Raw genomic sequence first — 23286 nt, 5'->3', positions numbered from 1 at the left:
TGTGTGTGTGTGCAGAAGTGAATCATTTATTGCTTGCAAACCAATGATGGGAAGATGATGTCATGGGGTAGGACTGGATAAGTCTGACTTCTTCCTACTCCATTCAAGCATGTACTAGGTATAAGCAAATTGATATTGGATTGTGTGTAAAAATGTGTGTTGTTATATCAATTGTTTTATATGCTTGAAAGAATAAATCAAATCAAAAAGTCTATACATTAATTTTATTATCATACACCACACCCCGAGTACTCCAGAATCCCTCCAGTAGTTTTTTTACAAGCTGATCCCCCGGTGACTTACAAAGAGGCACTCGGTGCATGTGCTGCATCTCCCGCCTGTGTTGCTGCAGGCTGCTGTACCTGGTGTTTTGGTTCTGATGACATCAGTAACATTCTGCACAAAGTGATGCTTTTTTTTCCCACGAAGGTCAGATGGTTCAAGAAGAAACTAGCGGCACAGTATGATTCATATCAAGGCCTTCTACCATGTCATTTACAGTATTTGGTGTGTTTTTTTTTTTTTTTTTTTTTTTTGTTAGAAGATTTGCCTTAGTTATATAAAAGGTACAGTTTACTATGGATGCTGTCTGACACATAATTTGTTATACAATGATTATTTGTCACAGTTGTCTGGTTGTCTGCCTTGGTAAACATTTGATCTTTTTCCACACAGGAATTTATTCTGGCTGCTCTGACTCACTTTAACTTCATCTGTTCAGGAGCCCCTACCTCGGAAGGTGAGTAAAGTTCAGTGCAATCCATTGATGTTTTATGATAAAATGGGTCCCTGGGTACAGTCAGGTAAAAGGCCTCCCAGCCCTCCTATATAGGACCATCAGTTGATTTGTGTTTCTTTATAGTTGTTCTGTGTCTTTTTAAGGTACCGGGTAGTCTTGCATCTTTCTGTGATTGTTTTGCATCTCATAGCATTGATAGTGCTGTGTCTTTTCAGCCCCTTTGTGTCTCTTAATGGTCATTGTTTTGTTCTTTGTAGTCCCCTTGAATCTCTTTGTGGTCACTTTGAGTCTGTTTTGTGGTTGTTCTGCGTCTGTTTGTTGTCCGACCTCTCAGACCCCTAGGCCCATTCAGTGATCTAACCCTAACCCATGTCACTGAGTAGAAGTGATTTCTTTAGTGGGACAGGTCTGTTTGTTGGTTGCTGAAATGTGTAGAAGTGAGATGTAGTGAATCCAGACCAAGTGTCAGTAGAAAAACATTGTGTGATTGGGACACATCTACACAGTGAAGTGCTTTGACCTGCACAAAAAAATCCAGTATTTTGCAACTTTCAAAGATGCTGTCCCAGTGTCCTAATGTTTTTTAATACGTGACCTTATTCTGTAACCTGTGATTTATCAGTAGAACTGTCTGCTCGCAGGTCGAATGGTAGTTTAATTGAAATGGGATGTATTCAACTAAACTGAGGTATTTAAATACAGCTCGTATTGAACTTTATTCCTAGTTTTACATTATTGTCAGGTGCATTATGGTTGATTTAATAGGAATGATTCACCAGCATCAGTCACTTTAACCGTACTATAGCTATGATGGTTTCACAGAGTAGTATCATCTTCAAGACGCTTTTATTTCTTATTGTAAAGCGGCTTATACAGAACAGAAATGTGTTGCAGATCTTTTAAACCCAGACTGAGCATTACCTCTGTTCCCTCAGAGAGCGCATTACAACCATTATTTACCTTTAACAGTCACTGTCACTGAAGATCTGTGAGAGCTTTGTAAGCCTAAAATGTTGCGGCTGCCTTTAAAGAATCTCCTCCCCAGAGTGTCTGCTAAGCTGGATGTGGCCACTGATTCAGGCAGTGCTGTGGTCAGATCCCAGGACGAGGCTCTTGTTGTGATAAATGCACTAACTGGCACACACAGCGACCATGTGGAAGAAATAATGCCACTTTACAGATTTCTCAGTCGCTTTAGTCACTTCTCGGATCACAAATGAAATTCTCCAAACTACTTGCTCACCTCCACATTGTCCAGTCACTTGTGCACATCATAGAAGCTGTTTCTTGTTCTGAGCAGCTTTTAAGTTGTTCAGTTGTCTGCTGTTTCCTACATGATTGGTTGTTTGCCATGCTGATCAACATATATTGTAGTTGTTTTTCCACTGTCAGAAGCTGTAACACTGCTGTGCTCTGCCAGCTGAAGGTTCATGAGATGCACCTCTGAGATGCTTTACTGTGAAGTTCTGGTTGATCTTTGGCTGATCTAATGCTTCACACATTCCCCATGTTGTGACTTTTCCTTTGTGCTGTAAAACACTTTCTGTATCAGTGACGGTAAAAACGGTAAATGTGAATCTGTCCAGTGTTTTTCAATAAATCTCCCACATACAGTAATGTGAAACCTGGTACTGCTGAAATTGATACATGCCATACGGAACAAGTGCAGCCTTGTGTATTTTCAGTCACTGTCATCAAAACCTGAGCCACAGTCGACATCAGAGAATCCTTAGAGTACGCAGTTATATTGACAACATGACGAAGCTTTCTGACTGTAAACGACGACACAGGGACTTGTCATTCTGATGCACTGCCACGTTCATTGACATAAATATTTACTTTTGAAAGATAAACTAAGGATTTTGAGCAAGTGAAGCACCTTTGCAGGCAATCAACCCATTGTGTGGTGCCGTTTGTTTGAACAGTTTGGAGAAATTCTCTTGGTGTTTTGCAAATATCAAGGTTGATTTGAGAAATGCACCAAAGTGACTGAGAAAAACACTATATACATATTTGCTCAGAGGTTCTTGGTATCGAATTTGGAGCTGTATTTGCTACTTTCCGTTAAGGTTACATTGGAACTCAGTATTATAAAAATGAATTATGATAGCATGCAGTACAGACAGAACCTGATTTAATGATGTAAACACATGTATCAGATATGGTGCACTCGTTCTTGTGGTTTGTGATGCTGTGGCTTATTTATGCTTGTTGTCTGGTATTTCCCACAGCATGCAGCAAGATTACAATATGGGCCATAAACTGAATGATTCTGAGCGCACCGTTTGGCTTGTAGTGCACTCCAAAGGTTATAGTTTATGGTAGTTTCATATACATTCACTTTGCAAAGAAACGTCACCTGCGACATCGCTGCTTGTGACTGTTGATGACTGCTAGACATCGCCTGGCCGCCCTACCTGTTGTGCTAGCATAAAAGCCCCCATAAAAGAGTTTCTAAACACCATTCTAACTGGCCTGTTAACCTCATTTTATATATATATGTGTATATGTGTGTGTGTGTGTGTGTGTGTGTGTGTGTATGGCTGAAATCCTCCACTTAAACTTTGGCAACAGCTAAATGTTGGAATTCAGGGCGGTTTTCCTGGGCTACATAACTGAACTTTTCACAGCAGCTCGTTTTCTCTTGACTGTTTCAGGGTTCTCTGGCAGTTTGCCTCTGTTGTCAGACCTGTAAGTAATTTACTGTGGCCATCCCCGCGAACTCCCCGAGCTGGATTCATCTGAAGCTGTGCCAGTTTCTTTGTCTGTTGCCGTGTCTTTATTTCATTCCCAACACACTGAGCACGTTTTCTGTGAAGATCCTGGTTTCTAACTAGCCTGCAGTAATTACAGATTTTATTTTATTTTTTTAAATAGTTGCTTACTCAACACCATAAATCTTAATATATATTTCTAGAATAGCTGCAGATACAGAAATACTGTCTTTTGGCCACAAGTTGACGCCCAGTGTTCTCACTTGCATTACAACTAGGAAGCGGTTTTTTTGCAGGACGATTGGGCTTGGCGGTCGCCTGCAGGTATGGCCAGACATCCAGTATTTTTCTCATGGCGTTGGAAAGTTTGTCCACCATCCAAATGATTAGATGTCTATTGTGGACATAGAATTGTTCTGTGAGGTGGAGGAGTAGTGGTGTAAACCAGTAAAGTACTGTGTCATCTGGTGCACAAATGCTTCATTACTGCCAACTCTCTGTCCCCAGTGTCACAGTCTTGTTGTTTACAACCCTTTCACCGACTGCAGTTTCCTGTTCAGCAGTGATGGTCCTCCCTCTTCTCCCAGCGGGGAGTGAGCACTAGATCCTAAAGCACAAATACAAAACCAGTTACATCCAAATGCTCGTTTTACAGTAGGACCGGAATATGCACTTCAGCCAGATGCAGAACACACAGCTGGTGTGCTGCAAGTTTCCTCCTATAGAACGAAGAGGATTTGGCTGCACTCAGACCAGCACTCTCATGTAACAATTTGTGGCCTGATCAGTTTTAGTAGGTCTTCTGTCATCTGAGACTGCAGCTCAGGGTCTTCGTCCTCTTCACAGTCTTCATCACACATGTGTGCACCTCTCCTTCTCCCGGCCACTGTATCTGACTGGGTCCCTGTTCATTTCCAAAGTCTTGCCTTATTATATATATGAGCATTAACATCTGGGTAGATGGTCTGTGAAAATGGGAATCAGCTGATTGGTCTTTTCTAGTTTCTTTTTGTTTTTCATAGACTTGGCAAAATGTATTAAATCACTCAGTAATCTTTTGTTTTTGAATGTAAATAACAGTTTTGGCCTGCAGTTTAGTCCGCACTGACTGAAGAGTTTAAAAAAGTGAATGTGAGTTAGCATTTGAACCAAACTGCAACAGATGTGAGTCTTGTTTCACCTGTTCCCACTGTCAGGAGTTAATGTACTCCTTTACTTCATTTTCTAGAATTGACAGGTTTTCTAAGAATTGGTAGGAATTATTGGAACTTTTTATTTCTTGAAGACAACTTCTTTTTGTTACTCTTAGTGTGTACATCATATTACAGCTAAAACATGTTTTTGGCCAGCACTCAATTTATGGTAAATTTAAAAATGGGATATCTCTCCAGATCATTTTGTAAGAATCCTAAAGACAAAATTATCAAAGTATTATTACTTTTAAGGATGTATATATCGCTTCATTAATTGTTTTTATACTAGCCTATCAGAATAGTGATGTCAGCAGTTATATATCTGTTTTAATTCAGGTCTTTAAAAATGCCTCACTGAGAAAAAAACAAATCACATCCTCGTGCAACCGAGGCTGTTCTGAGAGGGGAACTGTGTTGCAGATCTATAATTCATCATTCTTCAGAGTTAATGCAGTATTCACATGATAATTAGTATTCATTTTTGATTGGTGCCTCAGGGCAGTTCTGCATTGTTGCGCTGAAGAACCTGTGCCATTATTACTTTATTAGTGTAACTGTCAGGCGCCTGTTTTACTTTACATCTGCACATCTTGTATTCTATTATCGGCCGCTCTCAGCCGTGTTGCTTATTAGTGGCTTTAACAAGAGGCCATGTCACTTAAATGAAAAAAGAGGCTTCTGTATGTGGACCAGTCAAAACAATGCTGTCACTCTGTGTGTGACGCCTGCGCACACACACACTGAAGCCAGGGTCGGCAAAGAATTTATTATTACTGTGAAATCAAACAGAGAAAGAACTGAAAAAAATTAAAAGGATTCATAATCTAGTTGTTGATTAATCATGTTTTACTCTGAACACATTTCGGTTTGTGCCGTGTTGTGGAATAACTAGTTATTGTAATTAAACTAGCTACAAAATAAATGTAATCAATTATAGTTACTGAGGAAAAATATGCAATTAAATTACAGTTGCTAATCAGAAGATTAGTAACTGTAATTTAATAAAAGTAACAAATACATAGACCAGTTTTTTCACTGGTTGATGAAAACGAGCAGGCTGACCTATGACCTATGTTACTTCTAGGTCTGAAGCTGTAATGAGGATTTTTCCACTATATTCTATGATTTAATAGACCAAACAAGTAATAAATTAATCAGCAGACTTGCAGCTTCACACGCAGTGTTTTGTCTTCAGGGCTATGGATGATGTAACCTGGGTAATTTAACATAATTCGCTTTAGTCTTCGGCCACTGGCTCTGTGGTGCCGTGAGTAGTGAGGCGCTGATTAACTCAGTTGTGTCACAGTCTGCCTGTTTTGTTAGAGCACTTGTGTTCTCACACCTGAGGGAAGGAAGAGGTTTCAGCATCACTTTTACTAACAGGACAGCAGGTGCACGGCTCCCTGACCCGCTCCCTCCACCAGCTGCGTGTGCGTACATGTGGAGCTGAAACGGCAGACAGCCAGAGCTCAGGGAAAACTGACCAGGCCTGCCAAATTGACTGGTGACTCTGGTTAAGCAAAAGCTGCCTGCTGCTGCCTCCATCGACTACTTTCCAGTGGAAACTTTGAAAAGCGTTTGTGTGCAGCTGAGTAGAGAAGGCTAAGTGGTGTGCTGTTCTATTTTTTTCTCTCAAGTGAAAAAAAGGCGCTCTAGATTGACAGCGCCTTTCATACTGTATTATCCGGTCTGGCTTTTAACTCCAGGAGAACTGTGTTCACAAATTGATGCTGTGCTCCTTTGGGGCTGTAGCTGAAACATTAAATTGTACTGAAATATTCATATGTGAGTGCATTTAGCTGAGAGCAATTGATGTGTGACTCCCCAGAAGCCAGATGGAAATGTTGCAGGCCCCCAGCACGCGCTTGCAGACACCCATAGCTTCGGTTGGGACAGCGATAGTGATTTAGCCAAGGCTGCGAGTCAGACTAAGTTGAAGGCTGCCAGATTCAGGACAGCTGATGTCAGTGTGTGAGACTGCTGGATAAATGCAAACCAGGTTATGGCTACTAGGATTTTAGGGCAGATTATAAAACCCCTCGACTCAGTTTGACAAAATCACTTGTGAAACATTTCAACTACTGTAGGATGATGCTTTTACATTACACTCTCTCACATTTTATTGTTATTAGGGACTAAAATAGTCACTTTACTTATTGTTTCTAATTTGTTTTTTTGTTTTTTTGTTTTACTTAAATGCAGGACCTCTACATTTCATTCAGCATCTAGCTCGAAAGTAAACTAGCAAGATGAGTGAGCTAAAACAGAACAGACAGTAAACTGTATTTTTATAGTTGTAGGTTTCTTTCTACATATTCATACAGTGTGTTGCATTTCATAGGAACAACCTCAAATGATTTAATTCAAAAAGTTTGTGCCTGAAATAATAAACCACCAGATCAGTCTGAGAAAAGCAGGAATAAAGATTAGTGTAAGTCATTCTTTCTCACAGACTCGGTTACATCTTAAAACTAAGTTACTGTAAATATTGATCAGGATGTTTGTGTTTGTTCCAGAAGCAAGAGGCTGAATATGAATAAGCAAGTGGCTTCAGTAGGAATGTTGAATGTGTGGCAGACGTCTCCCCGGAGAGCTGTGCTTTTCACTCTGTTTGCTAATTTACCCGTCATGTGTCAAGTCATGCATAACAACATGTTGGATTTCTGAATTAATTTGCAAGTTCTGTGGATTATTATATTTCAGTTCTTTGAAGCACAAACTGGTGTAGTGTCCCATCTCCCTGAGGACAAAGTCCGCTGTGTCCTCATGTTTATCACGTGACTCACTAGTGTACGTGTTCATCTGATGGCTTGTACGTGTGCAGGAGCAGCAACAGAGCTGATGGTTTTTCTTTTGGGGAAAAAATGTAGAAAAAGCCAGAACTTTGGTCAAATCAGTTATTGTTCATAGTTTGTTTTCCTAGTTGGCAAATTAAATATTTGCCAATTAAAAGGACTGAAGTGGTTGAGCTTGGTTTCTTCACTGGGTCTCCTTTTTTTTTCTTTTCGTTCTTTTCTTTTCTTTCTGATGTTGACCCTCTTTTACCCAAAGAAGCACAACAAGCATATGAGGGGACGCTAAAGAAAACAAAACCCTATGTAAATGTAAAAACCTTCCTCTGTTGCCATGACAACAGCCTCGAGTGGGTTTCTTCCACCAAGCCACCCTCTGGATTTTGTGCACTTAAGAAGTATGTTTCAAAAAGAGAACCTGAGAAGCTTTTTAAAAAATGATGTATAATTTATTTGTATTTTTCTCTTGGAGGAGTGTCCTGTGTGAGACATGTTCCGAATCTGTCAGACCGCAGCAGTAATGAGGCTGTAAATGCAGACTAGTGAGGAGAGGAGTCTCCGTGTTCAGAGTGATGACGTTTAATGTCCCCGAGAACCTCTAGTCTCATTTAGCCACTTGTTAGCAGCCGCCATTTTAAGGCACGTAAAAGTAAAAATACATCACAAGTGGTATTTACTGATATATTTTATGTTGTTGAACAAAATGTAAAAATGTATCATGTTAACCCCAGACCAAAAATCCATAAAAAAAAAACAAAAACACTGACTTAAGGGCAAGGAAACCAGAAGTGCACAACTGCTGACGCGGTTCCAGGTTTTAGGATTCACTACTATGTCACTCTATAGTAAAGGAGGAAGGAAGGAAGGAAGGAAGGAAGTCATTACTGCCTACAGCTACAGTCAGTAGATGTCGATCTAAACTCAGAGGCCATCGGCTCTCTCTCTCTTAATGAGAATCAAAACAATGATCATGTAATGTTAATGCAGCTAAAGTGACTCCCTCTGTGCCATTATTAAAGAATTTCAATTATTAAGTATCTAATGGTCAGGAATAATTCACTTTGTGAGTAGCAGTAGCAGGGACTGAACCTCTCAGCAGGTCTCCTCACTGTTCCTGCCTGTCCAAACTCCACCCCTGACTCAGCCTGATCTGGTATCATATGCACTGAGAAACTGGGCTATTCAGGCATGTTTTATGTTTCGCCCTCAGGTGTAAAGGAAGAGCACTTGGAATCGCAGTTATTAGCAGTACTCGGGTCTTTTACTGAAGTGGGTGTAGCAATACTACAGCGTAGAAATACTCTGCTACAAGTAAAAGTTCTTTATTCACAGTTTCACTGTGTAAAACTGCAGAAGTGGTAGCTCTGAAAAATAAAAGCACTCATTATGCAGAATGGCACATTTCACATTGATATATATTTTGTTATTGGATTATAATTATTTGCATCATTGTGTTCATTGCTTTAATGATGCATCTGGTAAAGATGGAGCTAATGTTAACTTAAGTGCTGTCATGATGTTCGTATGTTTTGAATCTAATCACTTTACTGATGAGCAGCTTGTGAGTTTCCCACTGGGGATCAATGGTCTCATCTTAAAATGTGCTGTTTTTTTATGTGTAGTCGAAGTATACTCAAGTAAAATACCTCAAAATTTAGTTACTTTCCACCAGTGGTTATTAGCAGAGCGCACTTCCTCCTGATGCCTTGTCACGCTGGGCATCATTGCTTCAGACAGAGCTGCAGTTGAACCCTGATCTCCATGGAAGAGATTCAGATTAGAGGCGTAGCAACTGTGACAGACGGGGTTTGGCACCATGTGCAGCAGGGTTTCTCTGCATGCGAGAGCCAAGCAGATGATTGTTTATTTATTCATTCCATCACAACAGGCACTAAGGCTTTCACAGACTGTAATGAATCTAGTAAACGCTAGTAGATCCAGGTTTTCAGTGTACATGTTGGTTCCTTTCAAATCACCCACAATGCAGCTGGCTTTTGAGTTTAAGAAATTACTCCAAATAGCTTTCAGCCTTGTTGATGCAAATGAGCAATCAGCTAACCCACCTGGAAGGCTGTATGTTAGCTGGTGGTTGCCCAGCACCTCTCTGTTTTCCTGGTGATAGTTTTCAAGGAACTTGGGACGATTGAAACTTGATTCAGTGGAACTACTTTTTAAAAGTTATTTTCATTTATTCTGTTTTTAGGTTGTTCAGAGATGACAAGTCTTAAAGATGTGATCATCGGTCTACCTCGAAATGAACTTATTTAAATATTAAACAATAGTGTCTGGTTTAGGGACAGGTAATTCTCCTGAATAACTTGAACTTTGTCATCTAAATATGACATCTGTGATTCATAATTTTCAATAATGCTATAGATTGCAACAAAATATTTGAATTGGCTTTAACATGTTTTCTTATTTCTTGGAATAGTCCAGTGGGAAAGTGAGGCACTGGGCCTGTACTGACCTGACCAATTAGCAGCTGTTGTGACAGGTCTTCTGATGTTAATGACTTTTTAAAAATTTAGATTTTTGAAACTCGTATGCAAAAAAAGGAGATGATGCTAATGAAATAATGGTGTACAGGAATGAACCTGAGAAAACAAACATTTGGCTTTAAGTCGCTTAAAATGACATTCACAGAAGGCAGTAAACCAGGAGCAGGTAAGGAAATACTAACTTTTATTTTTTCTTTTTTCAGTCAAATGACAATACCTGCATTTGGCAATAACATCCTCCATATCAAGTTTACAAAAGTGTCAGTAAACATTAAAGTGCAAAGAATTTGCTTGCCAGTTATGGCACGTATCTTTTAAAGGTTCATGCTACAAGCACTCCAGTCTAGGTTCATTTGAAGAATCCAGTCACTTACCTTTTTATTTCTCCACACAAATAAGCCCCAGTCAAAAAAAAAACTGCTATTCAGTCAGTGTTGACTGCCTGTGGTTTCAAATGATACAAATGGGGAAAGAAAACCAAACGTTAAAGAAAAATTGGCTGTTTGAATAGTTAAGCCGGTCTGTGTACCCTGTCTGTTTCAACAAGGAACAGCATGTTTTAAGTTAATAGAAACAAAATAACCAGAAAAATGCAAATAAAAACAATCCACTTACTGTAACTGCAAAGAACAGTGTCTTGGTTTGCAATACTATTAAAGTTTTTGTTCGATATAGGCTTGAACGGCCCCTTGCTGGTTTTAATTCATGTAAAGTTCAGTGCATTTAGGACCTATTCAAAGTGAGAATTCCTGATGCAGAATGTGTCCAAGAACACATTAGGCTCCCCGGTACTGGGATGTTATTGTCTGTCTTGTGCTGTATCAGGGTACGTCTGATTTCAAAGGTCCATCACACAGGAAGAGGGGAGGTTGGACAGTATGGCAAAAGGCTTAAGAGTTCTTATTATCATTTCTACTACTGACTTGTGAACATATTAAGGAGCATCAGTGTTAGCTGGAAGCAGAGGCTCAGGCTAGCTCTGGATTGGCTAAAGACTGGATTTACACAGCAACAGAGAAATCCCATTTTTAAATCTTATGCAGTCCCTCTCAGGAGATTTGACCTGCCACGAGAGTTCGGATATATACCAAACACAGTGGCAATAGAGAGAGAGAGAGAGAAAAACAACCTCTGTTCCTGTGTAAATGTAGCTTATGTATCAGGCATGTGCCCTAGAGGTGTGTCAGTTGGTCACAGGAGCCGGTACTTCTCCTCCTGGGATGGCTCGGTGCTGCCATGCAGGTGAATTAGTGGCTTGGTCTGCAACAGCACACAACCCCTTCCCTGTCCTCGCTTCTCCTCTTGGTTCCTGCGATTGAAGATGTTTATTCTGTTGTCCAGCTCAGGACTGTCCTTTTCTGAGCCTGTAGGGCTGGGAAGCTTAAGGTTGACAGGGTCCACTGCCAGGCCCTTCTGAGCGAGACAGGAGTCCTCAGAGAGGGAGGAGAGTAGCTCCTGCACCACCATGCTGGGGTCCCTGCAGGGCTCCTGGCCTGAGAAGGAAGGAGGGCTGCAGCCATGAGAGCCATAGCTCAGACTGAGGTCCTGAACTGTGCTGTTGCTACGCTCTGTCATAGATGAAGCTGAGGTGTGGGTGCCCAGGCTGTGGGGCCGTGCTGTCAGGCTGCCGCTGCACCGTGATATACTGGTAGAGGCGTCACTTAGAGCGCTGCCCACCCGCTCCATAGCGAGCAGTGGGTTGGACTGGACGAGATTTGTATTGGTGGGGAGGTGAACATCAATGGCTGCTGTGGTGATGACCCGGGTCCCTAAGCCAGAGGCCCCAGCATCTTGAAAGACATTGTATACGTTTAGGAAAAAGTAAGACAACATATATAAAACACAAAAGCCCTCTATCTTATGTTGAACACATGCAGTCATCGGCAAACCTTAGTAACCTGTCAGTGAGTTCTGCTGCTGTTTTGGTCATGTCTAAGAGATTTGCTCAGCAGATTTGGCTGGATGTAAGAGTATATTTTGACTGTGTTAGCAATATACAAAGGCCATCATAAATAGAGTCAAAATTGATGTTACTTTTATCTTCATGTACAGTGAAGCGGTGTATAGTAATGTCTGTGTTCATAGTCTTACCACTGCTTGCTTCACTGTAGTACTGACTGATGTAGTTGTTCATGTCGTCATGCACAACTGGATCTGAGTGGAAAAGTTAATGCATGGACAAAAATTGAGATTATGTTATTAGTGTTAGTCAATGTGACTGTGTGGCAGTGAATTTCACACCTTTTTGTCTGTAGGTACTTTGGGCCACTTCTGTGTTAACAGTGCAAACTAGTACAATTGGAAAATATGCCTTATGTTTACAACATAATATTGACTGAGATTACTTGTGGCCCAGGCCACAGGTGCTTTACAGGCAAGTGGCTGGCATCACGCGCTGCTCTGCGGTGCATTAGCTGCACCCTAGTGCACCACAAACAAACTGGGACAAGGTGGGGTTGGTTTCAGGGATGAGAGAGAGTGGGAGCTCTTTGTTCAGGCTCTGATCCCTCCAGTCTAGTAGGCCTCTGTGTGTGTGTGTGTGTGTGTGTGTGTGTGTGTGTGTGTGTGTGGTGAATGGCTGTGATCTGCTCTGCTCGCTTGATTGGCCTTGAGCTCGCTATCCCCTGGCTGAGTACCCTGAGTGCAAACCCCTGTCCCCTGGGACATGCCGCAGACTCTGATGGGTAATTTCATTTATTTTTCAGTCTAAAATATTAATCCCTGAGCCACCCCTGGAGAGGAAGCATTGCACTCACTAAAACAAGCCGAGACAATCGCTCCACAATTAATAACACATGAGTCTTAAGGAAAAAGCATGGGCTGTCCAGCATGCATAAAAAGTTCCCCCTCTTCTGTCAGCGACAGTCTAGTCACTGTGCTGTCATGTCTGTGGGAAAGGAGAGGCGACATGCTGAGCTCCATTTAGTTCAGATCTAAACCATAAATTTGCTGAGTGAGGTATCACTTTAACACAGACCTCAGGAAGACTAGCAACCCAATGCTAATACAAATAAACTAAGTGAACTAGGTAGTTAGTATTTTAGATAAAGAAAAACAAGAAAGACTTTGATTCCACAATTTAATAGTTGGAAAACTGCTGTATATATTCTGTTCTGCAGAGGGATGGCGCTGTTGGTCTGTACACAACTGAAGTATCTGAACAGTTAAGTGGATTGGCCCCAAATCTTGTACAGACATTTGTGGTCCTCAGAGGATGAATCCTAATGACTTGGGTGTTCACCTGACTTTTCATCTAGTGCCATCATCAGATCAGAATTTGAGTCAGTTCTTACAAATCTTTGTTTTGTGCTAATTAGCAACTTTTAGCTTGCTAGTATGGTAAAGTAAGACGGTGAACATGATTTTAATTACATCTGCTTAACATGCTTATCATTCCTGACGTTAGCATGTAGGCCTGAGCACCGCTGTTGTCAAGGCTCACAGACCCGTTTAGCATAGCTGTAGACTCAGTCACAGATATTAGAACATGTATGGATATTTTTTACAGTTTCATAAATGCTGTAATTTGAAAAGTTCCTTCCAGCTAAACATGGCTTTTTTGTTGTTGCAGTAAATCTATTGTTACTATACTGCTGCAGCACTAAGTAGTGTCACTACAACAAGCATATGAGAGAAAACCCAACTGGTTGATTAACACTAATTGTCACTGAGTGTTCTTTAAATGTACATGGTTTGATTTCATTTTGAAAAGCATTCTTGATAATTTGTCAGCGCCCTACAGGTGCATCGAAACACTGGGTGCACTGTTGGCCAGCACAGATGATTTGAGCTGACCGGACTTCACTTGAGCCTCAGTGCTCGTCCCACTGACCAGGTTCCTGTAAAAAGCTCCACTTGCTTCTGAGACCCAGATTTCCCACTATGCCCCTGGGGTAATTTGGGGGCTGCTGTGGAGCATCCTGTTGCCCTGTTGTGGTTTGCAGGTGAAGGGGAAAGATGTTGACAGGAGCCCACTTTTCCTAACAAGGCCAAAAGCACAGATCACTCTGTACCTGACATAGCCCAAGTGGCCTGGGCTGGTTCGGCTGGCCTCACCACGATGGGGGAGTTAAGAGAGATAGTTGGGGCATGATGGATGCCCATGCATGTTGACGTAGTGTCAGAGAACATGTTTTCTCCAGGATTCACCACATCCTAAAAGCTTTTTTGCCCTCGTTGATCCCAGAGCACCTGCGTTCAGATAGGTGTTGTAAGCACAGAGGAGCTAGGAGCCTGGCCCCAGAGATGCTCCAGGGCTTCTGCTCCACATCAACTGTACACTGCTCTGGCACCACATTCACCTGATGTTGCATTGTTGCAGATTTTTTTTGTTCCATATAATTATGTTATGCCACATCACTCTCCTTGCTTGTCACGTTGCTTTCTCAAGCAAACAGCCCACCTGACATGGCACTGTATGTTTTCAGATTAACTAGATTTTTAATGCTGCAGGCTTTTGTCTTGGCTGCACCCATTTTTAGTTTGTGAACTGTTCTTTCACAAACCTGTATCCTTCAACCCATAAACACACCATACTATACCTGCAGTGGCATGGGGCTCCCTGGGGTTTCTCTGGCCACCCTCATCATCAGACTCCCCAGGAGTTGAGCCTTCTACAACCTGGAAACTCCTGCCCTGTTTTTCCCATATGTGGTGGATCTGCATGGCTGCTTCACGCTCTGCTGCAAGGTCCAGGTCCTGCTGGGCCAGATGGGCCCTCAGCTGCCTAATCTCAAACTAGAGATGGTCGAGTTGTATGTGTGCATGTGGAGAAAGAAAGGAAAAACAGAAGGTTGTGAATGAACAACAAAGATGGAACCTGTTTGTGAGGTGTTGCTGCCCTCCTCTGGTGGGAGACAAGCTGACAGATTCCTAGGTGTAACATGAGCTTGTGTGGCTTTAATCAGACCTGTGTAGTGAGCCATCGACCATGACAGATATCATGGATTTTTCATCAAAGAATGGACTGTTATGACTATAATGCAATGACTGAGAAACTTGTGCTAACATATCACACTGAAACGCTTCACTAGTCATACACAATACAGGCTCACAGTAATTGGTATATGTTGACTAAAGTTGTATCATACTCAGTTTCTGTTTTTTGAGTATTGAGTAGAAGGTGGAATGGTTTTTCTCATCATGTAGTTCACGTAGTAAGTGGGATAAGCTGGCTAGTAGAACATAACAGCAGCCCGGTCCACTTCCCTTGTATGTGTACTGTAGGTCACAAAGGCTCTTGTTCTCAGACCTCGTGCAAAACCAAGTCAAGGTTTTTGGTAGACACGTGTGTTGTGATTGAAGGCCCACTTACTGCCTTTTGAGAAAAAATAATCCCAGGTCTCTTCCTGCATCTTACCAACTAATTTGTAGATGTTTCTGAGAAAATGTAGCCTGGATGTAAAGGTAAATGTAGGGTACTCTGAGAGAACCTATGTATGTATTTACTGAATAACTGTTAAACTGTCTTTTATAATAACTCAAGACTCACTGTAGTGTTTGATGCCAGACCATCCAGTCATGGAAATTGTCCCAGTGTCTGAAGATAGGCTTAACTGTGCATAGTGGAATGTGTTATTCAGAGAAGAGAGAACATTACAGTTTGGTGTAAGAGGAAAAGTTAAGGAAATTCTATTATGTTTCTCATGTGCAAAGTATGTCCCAGGCCTTGAATGATAAATACACTCATTTAAGCCAACAGAGACTGACAGGAATCGTTCCCCCCCCCCCATCAGCTACTCACAGCCTGTTCCTGGCAGATCTGAGTGAGATGCTCCAGCTGCTCCTCTCGCACAGCCTTGGTCTTCTCACACTGCTGGATCTCCAGTTCCATCTCAACTTTGACTTGTAGCACATATGCTATCAAGGTAGAGAGAGACAGAGAAGAGCTCATCAAATCAAGGCCAAAGGTCAGTGTTTGTGGACCATTAGTCCTTTGCGCCGTAGATGTCTGTCGACCTCATTAATTACTGGTAACTTGTAACCGTATACCTGTGCTGAATGAATTCAGCAACATGCTGAAAAAGTTCTACAGAGATCTTTGGTTCATGCAGAAAGTCACAAGGTTTGGGCATATTTTCACCCCTTATTTATACATCTGATTGCACCTTGTCCAAAAAAAATCTCTGCTGGGTTGACATCGGTATAAAACATCTGGATAAACGACTCACAGGGCTCAAAAATCTAGCTTTCATTTTTCTGAAAAAGGTGGGAATCTGTACAAGTTTAATACTTTGGAAAGAAAACTTGTATATAATAGAAACAGTGCTTTAAAAGTTATGTAATCAGAAGCATTTTCAGAGCAGTCCTTGTCATAGGTGAACAAATTTAACGTAACAAGGCCTAAAGTTCTAGTTGGAAAAATGACAACCCAGCAGAGCGTGGACATTAAGGCTCAGCAACATGCTGCATTCAAGTGATGCTACCCTGTGTAATGCTGAATATTGTTCTAGTTATGGTGGTCACATTGGGTGCCTGAGCTTCTTATTGCTGGATGATACAATCTTCACCCTTCACGTAGGTAGGTAGTACTTTTATTGATCCCACAATGGGAGGACGTCAGTGGGTAGTAGTAGTAGTAGTGGCGGTGGTGGCGGTGGTGGCGGCGGCGGCGGCAGTGGTAGTAGTAGTAGTGTGCCTGACATGGCCTCCTTCCTACTACAGTGCTGCCAGCATACTATAACCTACCCTGGATCACTCTTGTGTTTTCGTGTCATCTGTCTCATCAATCTCCCTTCTTTTTTGTTCCACAGAAAACAGCAGCTAATAGGTTTTGATTTCTTTGACTAATTTATGAAACAATTCTCAGTAAAATATGGAAAGAATAATTTGCAGAAATATAAGTTGTTAGAACTGAGGCCTTAAACACTTAACTGACATCTTGATCAATCATTAACTCCACCTCTTGCATTCTGACTGCATGTTTTATTTACATGACACTTTCTGGAGCAGGAGGGGAAGATGTACCTAAAAATGGATACTGTGAGTAATTCTGGATACCTGTTATCACAGTTGGTAGACAGTCTCTCACACCTCTTTGTCATCACATTTGTAAATCAGCCACATGATATCACACATGGTGAAACTGTGTATTCTGATAAGGGAGGGTTGCTAAGATGTGAAATACAAGTAGTCGTATTCTGATATGCTTGTGATGACTGTTCTGAGCTGCTTTGAAAGCTGCCAGTTCACAGCGGAAGAAGCTGAACTACAATTCTCTAGGGAGAATTCTAGTTTGGTTAACTAAAGCTACTTGGAAAAAGTAGTTTAATTGACTTTGTAAATTTGTCCAATTCTTTACAATGTACATATAGAAAAGTCACATGATGGCAGCAAATGCCACTCAATTGAGTTTATTGCAAAAAGTGCCTACCGTAATTTCCGGACTATTGAGCGCACCTGAATATAAGCCGCACCCACTAAATGTAAAACGAAAAACAGTTTGTACATAGCCGCAGGTGTCCACGTTGTAACATGAGATATTTCGACAGCCAGATCAAGCGCCTTTAACTTGAAAGCTGCATCATATGCATTTCATCATGTGTTTTCCATGATGTGTGTGCATGAAGTGAAAATAGCAGCGGCTTATAATCCGGAAATTATGGTACTTGTTCACAGGTCATACATATAAGCCAAGAAACAAAAGTGGGGTGTTTTATTCATGGGGAAGTTCAGGGAATGTCAGCTTTGGTTTTGTATACAGTGTCCATTAGCCAGACACCTGCCTTCTGGAAACTAGATCCAGGTGGGGGTGTTACACTAAGCAGGATTACTTAGTTACTTCTAAAACGGCATGCAGCAACTTCCCTGAACAATAATCAATACTTGACTAATTCACATCTAATATATTCAAGTTTAGTTTTACAAATGCACATTTCAAAACAAAAATTTATATTTTTTTCCACAGGCGAGCTGTAGAAAAGGCTCCATGGGAGAAACCCCGGATCAACAAGCTTCTTCATCACCACAGCAACTAGCTACAAGTGGCACAGGGGAACTCTACAGCCAGATGGAAATTCCCGTACACACCCCGGGCCACGCAGAAACAGTCTCCTCAGTCGAACATGGTAAGCAGAGCCCCTCCAAGAAAGCCTTAACCACAATGTGTGTAGGCCACAGAAAGTGAGCAGACATTTAGACTGGGTAAATAAATTGTTTCATAGATTGTCATACCTGTTTACAAATTGCCAGGAAGGTGACAGTTGCATGGAAATGGAGAGGACTCCCCAGCCAGATGGGTGGGCCTCAGCCCGTGGTGACTAGACCTCAGGAGAGCATGCTCCAACAAATCCTTTAAACAACAGAGTGAGAGAACCAGATCCCAGACAGAAATCCTGGAAAATGTGCTGCCATCCTACACCCCTTGCACTTCAGCCAGGAGCTCCAGTCTTCTGTTCCCTAGTTCGTTTGCTGAGTCATCTAGGTGGATGTCACATCAAGAGTCCACAGCTCATTAGCCGGGGGCGGCGGCGCCGGCAGTGGTAGTAGTAGTAGTGTGCCTGACATGGCCTCCTTCCTGCTACAGTGCTGCCAGCATACTATAACCTACCCTGGATCACTCTTGTGTTTTCGTGTCATCTGTCTCATCAATCTCCCTTCTTTTTTGTTCCACAGAAAACAGCAGCTAATAGGTTTTGATTTCTTTGACTAATTTATGAAACAATTCTCAGTAAAATATGGAAAGAATAATTTGCAGAAATATAAGTTGTTAGAACTGAGGCCTTAAACACTTAACTGACATCTTGATCAATCATTAACTCCACCTCTTGCATTCTGACTGCATGTTTTATTTACATGACACTTTCTGGAGCAGGAGGGGAAGATGTACCTAAAAATGGATACTGTGAGTAATTCTGGATACCTGTTATCACAGTTGGTAGACAGTCTCTCACACCTCTTTGTCATCACATTTGTAAATCAGCCACATGATATCACACATGGTGAAACTGTGTATTCTGATAAGGGAGGGTTGCTAAGATGTGAAATACAAGTAGTCGTATTCTGATATGCTTGTGATGACTGTTCTGAGCTGCTTTGAAAGCTGCCAGTTCACAGCGGAAGAAGCTGAACTACAATTCTCTAGGGAGAATTCTAGTTTGGTTAACTAAAGCTACTTGGAAAAAGTAGTTTAATTGACTTTGTAAATTTGTCCAATTCTTTACAATGTACATATAGAAAAGTCACATGATGGCAGCAAATGCCACTCAATTGAGTTTATTGCAAAAAGTGCCTACCGTAATTTCCGGACTATTGAGCGCACCTGAATATAAGCCGCACCCACTAAATGTAAAACGAAAAACAGTTTGTACATAGCCGCAGGTGTCCACGTTGTAACATGAGATATTTCGACAGCCAGATCAAGCGCCTTTAACTTGAAAGCTGCATCATATGCATTTCATCATGTGTTTTCCATGATGTGTGTGCATGAAGTGAAAATAGCAGCGGCTTATAATCCGGAAATTATGGTACTTGTTCACAGGTCATACATATAAGCCAAGAAACAAAAGTGGGGTGTTTTATTCATGGGGAAGTTCAGGGAATGTCAGCTTTGGTTTTGTATACAGTGTCCATTAGCCAGACACCTGCCTTCTGGAAACTAGATCCAGGTGGGGGTGTTACACTAAGCAGGATTACTTAGTTACTTCTAAAACGGCATGCAGCAACTTCCCTGAACAATAATCAATACTTGACTAATTCACATCTAATATATTCAAGTTTAGTTTTACAAATGCACATTTCAAAACAAAAATTTATATTTTTTTCCACAGGCGAGCTGTAGAAAAGGCTCCATGGGAGAAACCCCGGATCAACAAGCTTCTTCGTCACCACAGCAACTAGCTACAAGTGGCACAGGGGAACTCTACAGCCAGATGGAAATTCCCGTACACACCCCGGGCCACGCAGAAACAGTCTCCTCAGTCGAACATGGTAAGCAGAGCCCCTCCAAGAAAGCCTTAACCACAATGTGTGTAGGCCACAGAAAGTGAGCAGACATTTAGACTGGGTAAATAAATTGTTTCATAGATTGTCATACCTGTTTACAAATTGCCAGGAAGGTGACAGTTGCATGGAAATGGAGAGGACTCCCCAGCCAGATGGGTGGGCCTCAGCCCGTGGTGACTAGACCTCAGGAGAGCATGCTCCAACAAATCCTTTAAACAACAGAGTGAGAGAACCAGATCCCAGACAGAAATCCTGGAAAATGTGCTGCCATCCTACACCCCTTGTACTTCAGCCAGGAGCTCCAGTCTTCTGTTCCCTAGTTCGTTTGCTGAGTCATCTAGGTGGATGTCACATCAAGAGTCCACAGCTCATTAGCCAGCTAGTTTTCTGGAGCCCCCCAACCTGCACCACACACCCAGTGGAAGACAAAGCACATCAAGGCTTAGATGCCTCCCCACAGGTGGAAGAGTCCTCTGGCCATGTCCACCTTGCCTTCATCCTTTCTAGATCCAGGGTTACCCCCAAGAGGCTGCTGTCTGTACCACTTCTAGAGCTCATCACAGTAGTGACCAGTGCACAACTCATTGCCCTGATCCAGAAAGAGATGATGCTCAAAATCCCAGATACAGACCAACTCACCTCCCATACTTGAGTAGATCCAGTCTGAATGCTGCAGGTATAAAGTCTTCACTGGAACAAGGATAGGAGATTATACCAGAGCACACAGTGTCAAGTCCTGGAGATATGTCAGCTTTGCCTCCAACCCAGTGGATAACATCACCACAGGCATGACATTGGTATCTATCAATAACTGAAGCAGATACCATCAAGTCCTTCCTTTCTCTTGCAGGCTTATTAGCTGGATTGCTTTGCAAAAAAAATTTCACACTACTCCAGAATGGGAAGCCAGTACAACCCACCAGTCGCCTAGTCACCCTCGATTTACACCATGACAGGCCTAATCCCTGTGGGAGGGAGATTGCTGAGGGTGTTTGCTGAGATAAGATGCTAGTACCGGGTCCTATGAGGGTAGAAAGCTGTCACTCCAACCATTCCCAAGATGGCCAGTCTCCCACAAGTGAGCATCTGCCTTATGAAGCCAACCTTCTATTCCACAGAGGCCAATTGTTTTGGCCCATTCCTGGTTAAGCGAAGCTGAGGTACAGACAAAAGAAGGGTCATCATTTTCAAGTGCCTCACCGCAGGATGTGTGCATCTAGACATCTTATGTTATTCATGGCCCTCGGCAAACTCACCGCCCAAAGACCTTATGTGTGAGACCTTAAAGCAGCAGTTAGCCAAGCATTGCATCCATTTCGGATTCAGTCCCCCCAATGCCTCACACTGTGGAGGAGCCTTGGGAGTGGGAGATCAAGACGGTCAAGGTAGCTCTTTGTTAACAAAGGGACTCAGACAGTGACCGAAGAAGTCCTAAGGATGGTCATAGTGGAAGTACACTCACCAGCCACTTTATTAGGTACACCAGTACAATTGTATGCACTTCAATCCAAGACTTCCACCATAACATCTGTTTTATGAAGCTAAAAATTTTTCCAACTTAGGTGAAATTGTGATATGTATAAATTAAATGATATGTTTATTATTGAGCTCATAGTTAAAGGTGGTGTTGTACTGGACTACATTATAGTCAGTGGTGTTCTAATACTCTGACCCTCTCATGTATGTAGCTGGGGAGGACAAAAACATAGACACCTCTGAATGTAAGGTAGTCCAGTACAACACCACTTTTAACTATGACTTCAGTAATAAACATATCGATGAATATATACATATGTATGACAATTTCACTAAAAACAAACATTTTAAGCTTCATTAACACAGATGTTGAGGAAGTGTTGCACTGAATTGCATACAATTGTATCAGTGCACCTAATAAAGTGGCTGGTGAGCACAGAGAGTGTGCTTTAACTCCAAGCCCTTGGGCTATATATCCACTGACTTTGCACGCATAGACCCAGTAACACCCGATTACCTGCTCATGAAGCAGCCAGACTGACTCCCCTAGTCTAGAGTCTGAGCACCCTTAGCCAGCAACACTGGCTTCAAACCCAGGTCCTAGAAGATCAATTCTGATCTTATTTCCTACGACTACCTACCGTCATTGCAAGCCAGGCAGACGTAGCACTGAGAGAGTGGTAACCTTGAAGTGGGTGCAGTGGTGATGGTTGTAGATCAGAGGCTCCCTTGAGCACTGTGGTCTGTAAGACTTGTACTTAATCAGGTGCCAGGCTCATCAAACTCCCTGCCATACCAGATGATGACCCACTTGAGTCCACCAAATCACTAAGCCTTTTCTTAAAAGCTAATTCACACAGTAAGTTAGGGGGCAGCTGTAGACGGATTACAGAGAACATAGGTATGTTAGTTTGGAATTAACTCTTGTCAAGAAATAACAGTGTAACATGCTAAACTTATGCTAGTTACCAAGATTTAGTTGTGATATTGTGCATCACATGCTTATAAGAAGATGGCCTGTACACAGTGTATTTAATTTGTCTTAATAGTCGTTTGTTTGTTCTGTTATAAACTACACATTACTAAACCCAAAGCCTGTGTCCATGTACCTGTTGTACCTCATTGTTGTAACCATTTACAGTGGGGCAAATAAGTATGTGATACACTTACACAGTATGGACATATCTGTAATTTTCATCGTAGGTACACCTCAACTGTGAGACAGAATCTACAAAAAAATTCCAGTAAATCACATTGTTAGATTTTTAAATAATTTATTTCCCTTTTATTGCATGAAACAAGCATTTGATCACCTACCAACCAGCAAGAATTCTGGCAATCACAGACTAGTTTGTCTTTAAGAAGCCCTCCTATCCTCCACAAATTGCACCTGTTTGAACTTGTTACCTGTATAAAAGACACCTGTCCACACACTCAATCTATCAGACTCCAACTTCTCCACTATGGGCAAGACCAAAGAGCTGTCTAAGGACACTAGAGACAAAATTGTAGACCTACACAAGGCTGGGATGGGCTACAGGACAATAGGCAAACAGCTTGGTGAGAAGGCAACAACTGTTGGTGCAATTATTAGAAAATGGAAGAAATTCAAGATGACAATCTCCCTCGGACTGGCGTTCCATGCAAGATCTCGCCTCATGGAGTATCAGTGATCCTGAGAAAGGTGAGGGATCAGCCTAGAACTACATGGGAGGACCTGGTTAATGACCTGAAGAGAGCTGGGACCACAATCTCAGTGGTTACCATTAGTAACACACTACATCATGGCTTAAAATCCTGCAGCGCACGCAAAGTCCCTCTGCTCAAGCCAGCACATGTCCAGGCCCATCTGAAGTTTGCCAAAGACCATCTGGATGATCCAGAGGAGGCATGGGAGAAGGTCATGTGGTCAGATGAGACCAAAATAGAACT

The 23286-nt window shown here is 41.9% G+C and overlaps 1 protein-coding gene and 1 long non-coding RNA gene across 2 annotated transcripts in view; one reads left to right on the top strand and one right to left on the bottom strand.

The window, feature by feature from the left end:
• Positions 1-9893: 9893 nt before the first annotated feature.
• LOC109954492 (transmembrane protein 266-like) overlaps positions 9894-23286 on the bottom strand; it is a 49198-nt gene continuing 35805 nt past the window's right edge. The window contains exons 7-10 of the mRNA XM_020589849.1: positions 15680-15795; positions 14478-14673; positions 12028-12090; positions 9894-11726 (exon numbers count right to left, since the gene is read on the bottom strand). Of these exons, the coding sequence (XP_020445505.1) occupies positions 11128-11726; positions 12028-12090; positions 14478-14673; positions 15680-15795 (974 nt within the window). The 3' untranslated portion in view covers positions 9894-11127. The remainder of the gene's footprint in view (positions 11727-12027; positions 12091-14477; positions 14674-15679; positions 15796-23286) is intronic.
• On the top strand, positions 18447-21374 carry LOC109954519 (uncharacterized). The gene is made up of 3 exons (XR_002274138.1): positions 18447-18778; positions 19704-19863; positions 19988-21374. It is a non-coding gene; the product is annotated as an uncharacterized LOC109954519 (long non-coding RNA).

This window comes from Monopterus albus, unplaced genomic scaffold (genome assembly GCF_001952655.1).
Source record: "Monopterus albus unplaced genomic scaffold, M_albus_1.0 scaffold10.1, whole genome shotgun sequence".
In the NCBI taxonomy this organism is placed as follows: Eukaryota; Metazoa; Chordata; class Actinopteri; order Synbranchiformes; family Synbranchidae; genus Monopterus; species Monopterus albus.
Note: the sequence above shows the minus strand (reverse complement) of the source record. Positions and strands in the feature narration are given on the sequence as shown.